This window comes from Diceros bicornis, chromosome 2, assembly GCF_020826845.1.
Source record: "Diceros bicornis minor isolate mBicDic1 chromosome 2, mDicBic1.mat.cur, whole genome shotgun sequence".
NCBI lineage: Eukaryota > Metazoa > Chordata > Mammalia > Perissodactyla > Rhinocerotidae > Diceros > Diceros bicornis.
Window position 1 is genome coordinate 12,608,404 of NC_080741.1, and position 14,300 is coordinate 12,622,703.

The 14,300-nt window shown below is 34.9% G+C and overlaps 1 protein-coding gene across 1 annotated transcript in view; it reads right to left on the minus strand.

Moving 5' to 3' along the window:
* Positions 1-1,287: 1,287 nt before the first annotated feature.
* The window catches only part of SLC25A36 (solute carrier family 25 member 36), a 38,208-nt gene continuing 25,195 nt past the window's right edge, over positions 1,288-14,300 (minus strand). Inside the window, exons 5-7 of the mRNA XM_058551974.1 lie at positions 10,641-10,707; positions 7,167-7,456; positions 1,288-5,215 (exon numbers count right to left, since the gene is read on the minus strand). Of these exons, the coding sequence (XP_058407957.1) occupies positions 5,022-5,215; positions 7,167-7,456; positions 10,641-10,707 (551 nt within the window). The 3' untranslated portion in view covers positions 1,288-5,021. The remainder of the gene's footprint in view (positions 5,216-7,166; positions 7,457-10,640; positions 10,708-14,300) is intronic.

Genomic DNA, 14,300 nt, shown 5'->3' on the forward strand with positions numbered 1-14,300 from the left:
CAGTTCATACTGTTCCAATTTACATACTTAGCTCCATTGCTCATTACTCCCCAGTATGTTTCATTCTGAGCCAATCCTCATAGGTCTTTCCTTTAAATGAAGAGATTTTTTTTTAACCATCTCAGTCTCAAGTGCTCATGAATAACATAGTGTAGTAAATAAACACAAGACTAAGATTCAGAACACCCAAGTCAAGAAAGCCCAGTTGTGACTAATATCCTTCTAAATATCACTTGTCTATTCCCCCAATCTATAGGCTGCTGGGAAATCACATAAAATCATTGTATAAACATAGCACTCTACGAAGTTCAATTACTGAACGGACTCCATATATATCAAGGTAGCCAGCTGGTGTGCAATGCAAAAATTAAAATAATTTATACTTCGCTTGCTTGCCTGAGTGTCATCAGTTGTGTAGAGGTCACACTTGAACCTTAAGAAATCATAAACTCACACATTCCTTCCTCTAGCACAGCTCCCGATATTCAGTACTGAACACACATACACACAACTTAAACTTGGACATGAGCTAAGCCAGGGCAACCTCCACCATTACTTTGCCACTGTCTTCACTCTACCCACTATTTCAGTCTTCGGTGAAAAGAGTACTGTTAGTAGGCCAACCGACTGAAGTTTACATTAAACTTTGAGAAACGGAACATGACAAATTTGTCGTGTTTTCCTCACCTATAAAACCAGGTGATGTTTGATAGTAGCTACAATTTGAGAAAACTTAAAAAATAAAATAGACAAAATATAAAGCGGGTAGGCACCACGTAACACTTATCTCTGTCACTTGTATTTCAACCTATCATACGTGGATTCATTTCATTCATCATTTTAACATGTTTCCAGCTCTTTTCTTTTAATTTTAATATTCTTAGCTTTCCTAAAGGCCAAAACTAAAACAAAAAAAGCTCCTAATGTTAAAAAAAAAAAAAACCATTACAACCTAGCGAGGCATCAATCAAATAACCGAATTAGGCTCTAATTTCTCAGATGTTCTTTGCCAACTGGATGTTTTGATACATGAAAAGTACTGGACTTCAAGTTCAATAAACCTGCGGAAAATATGGAAGAAGAAAAATTTCCTACTGAACTACAAGGGAGTTAGATTATTTGACCTTTTGATTCCTAGAGATATCTAGGCCTAGCAGACAGGAGCCTAACACTTACCTTGAAAATGGCAATATACTTATTATGTTTCACACATAATCCTAAGCAAGTGTGATTATATTCTCACCATACCACAGTATTAAAATACATTACAGAAAAAAAACCCCCATATTTTCATAAGCATATTTTAATTTTTTTGAATTTTAACAATTCAAATAAAATTCAGCTAGTTAACATAAATACAGAGTAAATGCACATAATGTACAGCCATGTACAGAAAGGCAATAATAGCAAACCTCATACAAATGGTCAAAAGATGTCAACTTTTTGAAGTTGATTATTTAGCTACGACTGAGGTCATAATTTAATTGTTCACATATGCAGGGGTACACATTCAAAACATTTAACACAAAAACTGAGCGAAACTAGAATTCTCAGTTTCTAAACAGAGTAAGCATAAAAAGCAGTGTATAGATTAACGAGAAATATAAGGGCATGATGGAGAAGAGATCTGAGTGGAGAGAAAGTTAGTACATTATATTAAACACTTTTATATAATTAAAATTCCTCCCTAATTTAAATCATTCAGAAATATCTATATTCTTAGGAATGTTAAAGTCATGAACAATATCCGAGGAGAAAAAGGTTGAACTACTATATTTATCAGCCCAAAGGGGGTCCCTATAGTACTAAGAGTCTGGGCAGAAGAGCATGGAAACAACAAAAGACAAGCATGAACGATGCTGGGAGAATTAAGGATAGACTGATCTCTAGCACTTAAAGTCTTCAAGGTCAAATAAAAATTCTTCTGATTTAAAACAAATCTAAAAATGCTGACATGTTTACACTCTAGTAAAAGAGTAAACACTCTATTTTTAACCACCCAAACTCTGCTGGTCCTAATACAATAATGCTATTCCACAATGGGCATTAGGCTTAAGGAGACAAAGGCTGGGTTAAATAATCTAATTTCTATCTTGGTTTCAAAGTTACAAATTCAGTCACTTGTGGGCCCCATCTAGTAAGGGTGGTTCCACTAAGTTACATACATAACGAAAATTAAGACAAAGCTTTGGTGATAAGTTTTTTCCTGGATTTAAAAGCGCTATATGGTATCCCACAATCACAGGGTTGGTAATTCTCAGATTTAGACTCTGAAATTTAGGAAACTGTTTCTATAAACCACAGGTACTAGAGTTCTATCTGCTGCTCTGTGAGAGTATGCTCTTTCAGTATCTACTGCTTTAACCTGAATAAGTGCAATGCAATTTTCTGGGAAGATTCTATAATAAAAGTTCATACCAATCTGAAGAATGCTGACTCCCTCTACACTAGAAATAAAAAGTTATCTGATGAAAACAGATAAAAACAAAACACAGTTTAAAAAAAAGTCCAATGCTTTCAGTATGTGTTTTCCTTTTAAACATTTGCATCAATTACAAAAAAATGTCCAAAGAAATGTTTCAGAGATAAACTTTATATACAACTTTTACATATAGTTTTCTTTTTTAAATTATCTCGTCATACATAAAGTAAACTACAGCAGATTGTGCTTTGGGAAAAAAAAAAAACTTCAACTTCATCGCTCCTTTCCAGTTGTTGCACAAAGAAAGTCTAAGACTCTAAGGTCTTTTCCTTCTACTACATACAGAATACTCACTTTTAAAAGCTGAATGTAATGCACTAAAGGTCAACGTTAAATTTTACTTGCTAAATACAAATAAGAATAGAATACATCTTCATCCTTGAAGGACACTTGTTATAATTTGCTAGAACTAAATAATAAAATGTTCCTTAGCTGCTGGTTTTCGTATCATCTTTAGTCATTCGTGGAGTACTGAGATCACTAAGATTAGGGAGAGTCTCTGTCCTACATTCAACACAGCTAACGTTTACGAATCTTCACAAGGCAAATGGCACTGTATTAGGCAGTATAAGTGGCACCTGAAAAGCCAAACACGCTACATTGAGACTTGCTCTACAGATTTGAGTTAGAAACCCCTGTTATTGTCTTTTTGGCATGTTCCTCACAATAAATATCAAAGCTGAAGTTCACCATAAAAGGTATGAATAATTCCAAAGGTAATGAAACTAAATTTGCCTTTGGTCTCCATATAGGTTGGAATATTTTTAATTCCAACTGAAGCACCTCAAAAACATCCAGCTACTGTTGATTTTCAGGAAGTGAAGCAGGTGGAGGAATTTAAGAGGGCGCTATGTTTTTTCGGTGACACCATAAAAAACTTGCAATGACATGCTACAATTTTCTACGTTAGGGGCACTACAGTGTACGTAGAATACTTAAAACATTTATATTAAAGATCTCCAAAACAACATATCTAAAACCCAGAAAAATGTTATGAACACTATTTCTGCCTAATACATGACCAATGTTTGAAAAAAATCATCTTAACACGGAGTTCTCTCTACTCTCATCCCCCAAAAAAGGCCACACAGTGCATCCACAAAGAGTCATTCTCAAGATAGAGCCATTGCACAAAACGTACGCTCATGTATACTGAAGTGAGTACCACGCTGGAGCTTAACTGCAGAAGTTTTATACACTAGTACAGCAACACCCACAAGCAAAAGTCTCCACAGTTACAGCAAACATCTTTACAATATAAGGCCATACAGAATACATTTAAAGAATTAAAAGGTGCAGCTGAACTCAATAGCAAAATGTAAAAGCTATATCCTGTTAGCACACTTAATCTGAATTAACTTGACTCTTTCTATGAGTTACCATTCAAGAAATTGGGACAGAATAAATTTCTTGTCAAACGCGGTTTGTTCATTTACAAAACTTGAAGTCAATTAAGATCACTACCAGCTCAATCAGACTGCAGAGGGCCCTCTTCTATAAAGTTCATATTGCCCCAGATATTTATGTTGCCTTAAAAAAAAAAAAAACCCCAAAACTTGCAATGGTAAAGCTAAAAATCACCATTTTCTCTACAAAACAAATGCAATCTATATAGATCTTCCAGAAATAATTCAAAGATTCAAATTCTTAATGTGAAAGCAAATAGAGAAAGATTCAGAAGTGGTAAATTTTTTCCACTTTAAGAAAATGATACCTGGGTATGACACATGATAATTCAAGTTCATAACTAATAAATTGCCAAAAATCAAGTGCATTCATGTATCATGTTAGAAAAGACATGAAGACATGCTCAAGTTACTGAAACGACCAAGAATCAATATTTTACTGGTTTATTTTGTCCCAAACAATTACAATTTGAGTTTGATATGTTAACAACGTGAGTGTCCACATTATGCTAAACATCAAGCATCTGTCAGCGAAAACCAAAACATTTTAAAGCCAGATATATACACGATATTTAGACACTATTTCATTGGTTGTCAAAAACATTGACTACTAATGCCAAATAATTAAAATATTGTGCCAGACCCTCTCAAGGAAAGATGAATACTGAGGATCTCACTATTATTTTGTTATTTTACAATTTTACATGAATTAGAAGCCAGAAGTCAGAAATTTATGACTTTCAATACTATCTTTGGATAGTTACAGTATAGTATATAATTAGGGATAGCTTTGTTTAGAAGACTGGAAAAGCGCTCATGAAATAAACACTATACTCTGACTGCCATAAATCAACAAAATGCAACTTGTGTCCCATGGACATGGTAGAGAAAATGGCAATTTTGAGGAAGGAGTGCTTCTGAAAGCTTTTTCTTGGAGGCAGCTGAGATTTTTTTCACATTACTGAAAAGACCAAGTAATGTGGTTATGATTAATTCCTACAACCAAACTTCCACCTAGGCATAGTTACACGTTCCCAACTATTTTTCTTCTGTCCACCATCCTGGCTTCGATACTCCATGGTCCACTGTCATCTTTTGGTCTTCTCTTTTTATAGTACAGCAGCCCAATGATGCTATCCATTGAGGAGGTAGACCACCAATTCATAGGTGGCCATCATAATGGCTGTGTTTGGAATCTGTCTCACCAGATGAGTTGTTAGACCACGGTAAAGAGACCCATAACCTTCTTCTTGAACAACCAAAGATACTGTCTGAAAAAAAGATCTGTATTTTGTTCCCTCTTCACGTAGTCTTGTTCTTACAACTTCTGTTTAGGAAAAAAAATAAAGTCATTTTATTTAAATATTAGTGATATCTTTATACCCTCCCAATACTGAGCATCTCCCATTTATCAGTCTTTAAGTGTAAGCTTAGGATAAATAAGGAATGATTTTTAATGTGTTACTGATTGAAACCAGTCACATTATAATAACACCAAATTTCTAAGATAGCTGGCTAAAATCATGTATACTAATTATAAAATTTCGTAGATTCCTGAATGGTAAAAGACAAAATAAAACGGAAGTGTAAGTTGTATATTTGTTATAGATAAAAGAGAGAACAGATGTAATTAAAAAAGAAGGTGAAGCAGCAGGAAAGGGAATGGAGTTGGTATGAAAGCTGAATACAGGAAAATATAGTGGGAAACAAGCAGAAAAGATTTCTAAAAAAGTGGACAGTACAATGAGAAAACAGAGTTATTCATCTATTCACAATGGTCCACATATACCAACATGAAATTTCACATGGCTGAGGCTGAAAATGTTTAAAATACTGGCCGCCAGGTAAAAGGTCCCATTTTGGGGGCAACTAAGCAAAAATCATAAAATTTTAGAGCTGAAAGGAATCTTAAAGATTACAGTCAGTCGAATTTTTCTTCATTCTAAAAGGTGAGGAAATTGGGGCACTGAGAGCTTTTCGTCAGGGGTAGAGGCTGGGAAAGGAACTCAGAGCTTTCTCCTAGAGTCTGTTCTTTCTGCAGCCATTATTTCCAAACTTTTTCAACACAGTACTCCGGACGGGCCTGAGGGAAATGCCCTAAAGCCATTTTTACTGCAAATGTTAATAAATGAAATCTCTTGTGTCCTGTCTTAAAAATTCCTGCCGTTTATATATTCCACTTCAAAACACTGTTTATAAACTGTAACTCTTCTTGTAATGACATCATCTTACTTGAAGGAAGAGAGCTTAAAATCCCAAAACTCACTCGCACCTTAGGACCAGGCTGGTCCTCCCACAGGAGGCCAGAACCTCAACAATACTACAGACTCTGTCTTCTTTGACTCCACTCAAGGAAGTGAGTGAGGAACTTCCCTCAGGAAACTGGGCTAACTTCACAGCGCAACTTGGTTCAAGATTTGGTTTTATTCATAAATCGCACTTTGGAGCAAATACTCATTTCCTGGTCCCATTCTATTTTTCCTGACACAGCTTTAACAGCAGAACCTTAGCTTTACAAGGCAAATGTAAATGGTAGTCAGCATAACCACCAACCTCAAACACACCAGAATCAGACTGCACTTAAACAAAACAAAGCTACAAAAAACCTTCCACATGTTGCAGACAAATTCTTAAGTGATTTCCTTAGATATTAATGAAATAGGCTAACATTGTAAAACATAAAGACAGAAATAAAAGAAATTATTCATATACACTTATTTGTCAACATGAAATAATATAGAATAGCTTGGTTTTGGGATTTCAGACTTCAACTCAAATTTGGGCTCCACCACTGAGTAAGCTACATGACCTTGAGCAAGTTAATCTTAACATTGCTTGTTTCCCATTTAAAAAAAGAAGACAATTCTGGTTATGTTCTAGCATACCTTGACTTAGAGAAGGTAAGTACTTTGCAGGATTTTTATGTAGACCAGCAATAATGTATATAAAGTATCTAGCATAGCACGTACATCCGTACCTTTTTTTAAAAACAGAAACTTGCCCAAAGGTCACATGGATGGAATCTGACTCCTGGGCTGAAATCTGACTGCCCAGAGCACATGCTAAGTCACCATCATGCTACTATAGCATACACAAACTATTAAAACTGCCTTATGCTACTTATACAGATTTAATCCCATTATGATGAACTCTTAAGAATTGGATTTTGTTACACTAGAATTCAGTAAAATTATAAATGCTCTAAAAAGTGGGCTGTTGGCTGGGAAAATATTTCTGAATTAATAGATCATGACTCACATACACTCAACTCCTCTTACCATGTGGATACGCTATAGTTGTGGCACACGTTTTTGAGGTGGCAGCAGCTAGCATCATTCCCACAAAATCTGAAGCTTCTTTTACAGACTCTTCATCATTTTCCATTGTAGAAGGAGTCTTATATTCCAGTAGTTTTTGCTTAATACTTTCATAAATAACAAAATGGATAACAGTCTCTGATATGCCAGCATATGAAGCCGACATGCCCCTATAAAATCCTCTAAGTCCATCTGTCTGATACACTTTACGAACACATTCAAAAGCCCCCATTCGCTTTTCCCCACGGTTCCTGAAAAGCAAAAAGGAAAAACCTTATTAATGTAAATAAAATAGTACAGGTTTTTAAATAAAATATAGTAGAAATATGCCACTGTAATAAAAAATGATCTTTTTTTTTTTTTTTTTTAATTTTTCCCCCTTTTTCTCCCCAAAGCCCCGGTAGATAGTTGTATGTCATAGTTGCACATCCTTCTAGTTGCTGTATGTGGGATGCCACCTCAGTATGGCCCCACAAGCGGTGCATCTGTGCGCGCCCAGGATTCGAACCTGGGCCGCCAGTAGTGGAGCGCATGCACTTAACCACTACGCCACGGGGCTGGCCCCTAGAAAAATGATTCGCTTTAACTCATGAAGAAGTGAAATCAGAATTTTAAAACACTCATTATAGAGATCCTATTCTTTTGTCCCAAATTTGTCATATTAGATGGGTTACATTTAAGTAGTTTATTTTACTAAATGCAAAATACACTATATTGAATCTTCAATTTCACGTCCTCATTGGAGTTTGTATTGCAGGGATAAACAAAAGAACCCTTTAGTCCCAATACACTGCAACCATGGCTCAAGATAAAAACAAAATAAACAAAAACCCTCAATTATATTAAATCCACTTCTAATACATTAGATTTTTTTGTATTTAATAACATATAAAAAGAATGACTGACACCCCAATAATGATAGTACATCACAAAGCAAGGAGTATGATTAACCGAATTTCTGTGCACCTCAGGGACTCTTCCAACCCTACCCAGTTCCTCCCAAAAGGGTGAACTAAAGTCAAATTTCCCATGATCCTTTGAAGTCAATGGCAGTATTTTTGTTTCCGTATCCTGGTGAACAGTGAATGAGGACCTCTACAGTTCTCAAGTATTTACCAAGCACTGTGCCCGAGAAAACTGCTTTAGTGCTCCCCAGCTACTCTTATACAAGTACACAACTTTGAGTCTGTAAAAATATTTATTACCTTACACAATGATTCCCCCAATAGAACCTTATCTATAAGAAATGGGTTTAAATGCTACCCACAGGGAAAAAAATAGAAAACTTACCTATTTATAAATTATATATAACCTGTTTCTCACATAAAACCAAAACTAAGACACCTACCTAATAACCTACAGACTCCTCCAGTTTTATGAACTAATAATTGTCTTGAACTAATAACTGTCCTCAACTAATGATATTGAATAAATAAATACCTTCTTATTTGAGTGATCCATACAACGAACTGTAATTAGTTTCTGCCATCGGATCCTTCCTCATGAGAAAGTTACAAGAACTACAAGTCCCAAGAGTAACAGGCAAATACTTCACCCTGTTCTTTTTTCTTCTTTTTTTTTTGGTGAGGAAGACTGGCCCTGAGCTGACATCTGTGCCCATCTTCCTCTACTTTGTATGTGGGACGCCGCCACAGCGCGGCTTGATGAGCGGTGCGTAGGTCCACGCCGGGGATCCAAAACTGTGAGCCCCAGGCCGCTGAGGTGGAGCGTGTGACTCTAACCACTACGTGAGCGGGCCAGAACCCTTCACCCTGTTCTTGATCTGCGCCATAAATCAGCATCCTCACATCAGCTTTTCACTATACTCCAACCCCATCCCATTCCCCATCCCCAAGCCTAAGAAATTGTGCTGGCTTGGGTTACAATTATAAGTGAAAAAATACTATTAAAGAGTTTTAAGCCACGCTTTTCCTGGATCCCCTATAGACACATCCTATAACATACTGAAACACACCTGCCAGCAGTTTATAATAGCATACTATCAACTGACATCTCATATTTTTTTTAACCTTTGGGTTAAGTCTTACCTACCATTACTTTTCAGATCTTTGGCTTTAAAAAATGAACTTTTGAGTTTTGCTACACCACTTAAGATTTCATTGAAAATTATTCCAGATCAAACAAGAATCAGACATTTCAAGTCTCCAAATAGCACACAGTTCAACATGATACAATGTGGAAAACAGATATTTAAGCAGGCATAATTGTTAATTATTTATTAGGTCAGTTTTATTTATAGTTTATAAGATGCAACACTAATTCCCAAACCCTAAAATAAAAAACAGTGGAAACTCATTATAGTCTACCCTGGACTGAAAGGCTAAAACAATTTCAAAACTACTAACATTACTATTATTATTATACACCAGATAGGATCATCTCTTTACTTAAGTGTTACCTTCTCCCCATCCTCCTTTATAAGGCCAACAGGAGTTGAGATGGCCAGATTCTAAGCTGCACTGCTTCCGGCCTTCTCTCAGTTCCCAGAACATGCCAAAGGCCCTAAACTTAGCACCTGTGAGGTCTGCACTGACTGTTGGCCTCTGCTTAAAATGGACTCAAAAAACCATTCCTTGACTATTCCATTTAAAGTTGGTCCCCCATAGGGCCGGCCCCGTGGCTTAGCGTTTAAGTGCACGCGCTCCGCTGCTGGCGGCCCGGGTTCGGATCCCGGGCGAGCACCGACACACCGCTTCTCCGGCCATGCTGAGGCCGCGTCCCACATACAGCAACTAGAATGGATGTGCAGCTACGACATACAACTATCTACCGGGGCTTTGGGGGAAAAATAAATAAATAAAATCTTTAAAAAAAAAATAATAATAATAATAAAGTTGGTCCCCACTGTTTCCTGGCACACCTCTAGAACCTAGCAGTACCTCACTATAGATTTATTGAATGAATGAATTTCGCTGCCATAAAGTGGTCAATGGTAACAGACGAAGTCTATGAATATATGAGAGCTAAATCCCATGTCAGGACTCTCTGTATATAAGGTTACTGAATTTGAGCAAGGATCCTCAAAGATTCAGTCTAGACTAGTGGATCACGTGGGCTACTTTGCTGTTGGGAGGCTGATTATGATCACCCGTGTAGTGCAAGGATCACTTCTTGGACTGGGTTAATATATCCATTTCTTTCTTCTTCTTCTTTTTAAAAGAAAAAAGAAAAAAACAAAAAAACACATAATACACTCTCTTCCCTGGAAAATCTCATACTGCCAACTATCATATTACTTTTGCTCCTCATGGTAGATCCAAGTTTTAAAAACAAAACAAAATAAAAAAACAAATTCATCAGCAAAAGAGGAAAACATGGTTAGATATCTGGCACTGAATCTCAATAATATAAATTTATAGAAAAAAATTAGTTGAAACCAACTTTAACTAATTCTGTTTTAATGAATTAACATACCTCGCATCAAGCTGTAACCGAGTCTTGATAAGCCAAATGGGGTTGGTCGCCGTGATTGCGGTGAAACCTAAACAAACATGTTTAAAATGAACGCTGGTAAAAATGAAGAACACACTACTAACTTTAAGGTTTCTAAACTTATATAAATCTATATTAAAGAAAATGCATATAAATATTTAAACTATTAACTGATGTATGCTTTACACTTCTATTTTACAAATCCATACAGCCATGAACATTTGTACTTTACTTCCAATCTACATTCTTAAATTCTGACCATAACTAAAGGATTCTTTTAAAAGCAAAATCTGAAATTCCTCTCCCAACATATTCAGAATATCTCAGGGGCGCCCTCTACTCTCTAAGCTGAATTGTGAAACCCATTTCTACAAACATAGAAATGTTGTGTATTCCAGGGCTTTTTAGCATGCAAATTCACCTACAAATAGCTAGTGGGGTCCAAATAACATCACAAATCACTATGTACAAAATGGATTCGACAGAAACGTCAGCATTTACTAAAATGTTATCTTAAGTTGACTGTATAACAGAAAGGATTGTTGTTTGGCCTTATGAATACTTTATATAAACACTTACTAAGACTGTTAAAATAATGGCACCACAGAGGTAAGGTTTCTGTTAGGGTTGACAGGACAGATCTCTTTTTCATTCACTTAAACACATACAAAACCTCAAAAAGTTCAAAAAGTTACAAATTGGAACTTCCCTCTCACTTTTATAGACACCGAGGAGAGAAATTCAGGGTAGCAGGTAGCTCTAGTTTACTTTACACTAAAGCACTATGTACTAGCTATCAGTGCAGAAGGGTGGTCACCTAAGATGGCTCATTCCAGGTAGTAAATTCAGATCTCTGGAACAGTGTATTTCTTGGCCAGTGCATATCTTCTACTTGCTATCTTCCTAGTGTTATGGAAAAACAGCAGTATGTGAAACGCAATCTTGATGATGGGAATTTATGAAGATTGCTTCATCTATACGAAACAGGGTTTTAATATACTGCTTGTGAACATTTAAGATCAGCACACAAACATCACAGAACTACTTACATCAAGCTACATTTATTCAGTCGGCCTTTAAATTCAGTGAAAAGTTACATGCAGAAATGTCTAAGGATCTGAACTATTTTAATACTTTCTGTCAAATACTAGCAGGTCAAGCACATTATTTTTAGAAAGGTAGAATATAACCAGCACATTTAATATGAGTAAAGTACTTTCAGGAACAAAAATGCCATGGTGTACTTAGGAATCATTTGTTTTTCAAGTTAACATATAGTGCAGAACCAATTATAAACCTATCTTGGCTTTCAAAGTAAGTATGGGTTGGTATATCTACAAATAATTTTACTAAATTGATTACCAAGTGGAATTTAGTCTTACAGGTTCTTTTTCCTTCTACAACGTAAGATAACTAGCTAACTCAAATTTTACTCCCTTAATCCACTGTTTTAACATTGTAGAAACAGCCAGATGTTTCACAAATGGATGCTCAAATTGAATCTATTTATTAAGCAAGATAAATGGAATAAAAGTTAGGTTTGACAACTCCTTTAATAATTTTGTAATGGTTACATAGTCTCCATTTCTCTTAAGTGCTTTTAATACCACATACATACATGTAAAACTAGAATGGGACCAACAATTTTGAAGCATCAGCCAGTACTAAAATAATAAAAATTTAAAGTGTTGGACAGGTTGTCAGGAACATTTTTAAATAAGAGGTTCTTTCCATGCATATACTCTTAGTAAAAGGAAAGAGAAGAAGAAAAAGAAACTGTCAGACCAGTTTAAATATTTTGTTTGGAAAAGACTTTTCTTGCATGGCCTGGCTTAAGTGAGAATAAAATTAAAGAGTATTATTTTTTTCTTCTCTTGAACATAATTTTTCTCAGGGAAAAAGTCAAACTAAAGATTAAAATTATATTTTAAAGCAAATAGGCATCGGATATCAGTATTCTGGTCATTTAATGATTCTTTACTTTTAAACTTAAATATTTGTATTAAGCTAAAATGTACAGCAATATTATGGGTTTATTAGCAAAAAGCTGCTAACCAGCACAAACCAACAAAATACTCTGCATTACTCACAATGGTTTTTATTAATCATTCTGTGGAATTTTTAATTTAAGAAAAAATATTTGCTTTTTATTAAATTTTAAAAGCCTAAAACTGGGAATATCCTTGTAGGAAACTTTTTTTAAAAAAAGCCTGTTTAGGTAAAACTCTCATTCAATTTATTATACTTTATTTGAAAAGAAGATAAGCACCAAGGTTTTGTTTTAAATAAAAGTTCTCTTTCTAAAAATATAAACTTAGTACTCAAGCTTAATATTCTTCCAAGTCACAAAATCCCTCAATTAGAGGCTGGAAAAAACCCCATATATGAACTTTAAAATATTACAATAAATACTAATAAATGTTATTAGGAATAAATATTTTAAACACCTTTAAATTATAATTTTAATTATTCTCTGTACATATTAATAAAAAATGACAGGAAGCAAACAACAGGTATTTCTCACTTAACTAAAATTCATTTCCAGACACAAATTAACCTATGGAACAGGACACATTAAAATTCAGCTAAGTGAGAGAATGTTGTCATGTTAGGGCCATATAACTGCTGTCATCAGTAACCTGTGCTGACAACAGCTGTTTTGGCTCAACTCTCCCAATAATAAGCTGGCTCTCTTCATAAAGACACTAGCCTAACTGCCAGCAAACCATCAGGTTACATAAAGAATCTAGGCACAATCCACAGGTTTTTAGCTATTGGTCCTTTACTGGTTAAAACGCTGGTCCTTGAGTTTTAGGCTATGACTTTCTCTTAAAGACACTCTAATGAACTAAGTAGACATTATTAGGCTAATTAAATCTAGAAATACATAATCTATTAATTCAAGAAATAAAACAAGTGGGAGGAAACAAAAATGTACCACTAGCTTAGAATTATATACGGCAAAGCAATCTGATATTGACAAACAGCCAAAGCTAAACTTATCTTCCTACTTCTTCTAAGACAAACATACACAAGGAATTGGGAATGGTGCCCCTGAAATTTAGAAATTTCCAATTATTTTGGCATTTAAAATTGGTTACATTTTGATAATATGCTAATTCATATTAATATTCTGAGCACCCAATTTTATACAATAAAATTGACTTAGAGGTATACGAAGGATCTATTTGTAGGTTAAGAAGAACTAATATTGTTCCACAGTCAGTTAAAGCAAAGTGGCAGTACACTGGCCATATTGTTAGTAGTGTGGTTAGTATTTTATTAGAAAGCTTTTTCTTTTAAAATGCAATTTTTAAAGTTTTGCTTCATCTAAGACTCCATTTGATAATGTAAACCAATTAAAAACCATATTAAACAGAAATCCAGCTTACAGTAAACTTGCTGAAAATGTCTATTTCATTAAGTGAGTGATACCTGTAGTATTGCATTTTCGGTACTTTTTATTTTAATTAACTTCTGTAAGATCAAAGCCCACCTAACTGTCTAAGAGATATGTATTAAAACTAGTAAAAAAAAAAAAAAAAAAAACTAAAAAAACCCACAAAAAACCTATTAAAACTAAAACACCTAAGATCCCATATATTCTTATCCTGCATTTATTTGGAAACTAAGGGTAGGTAT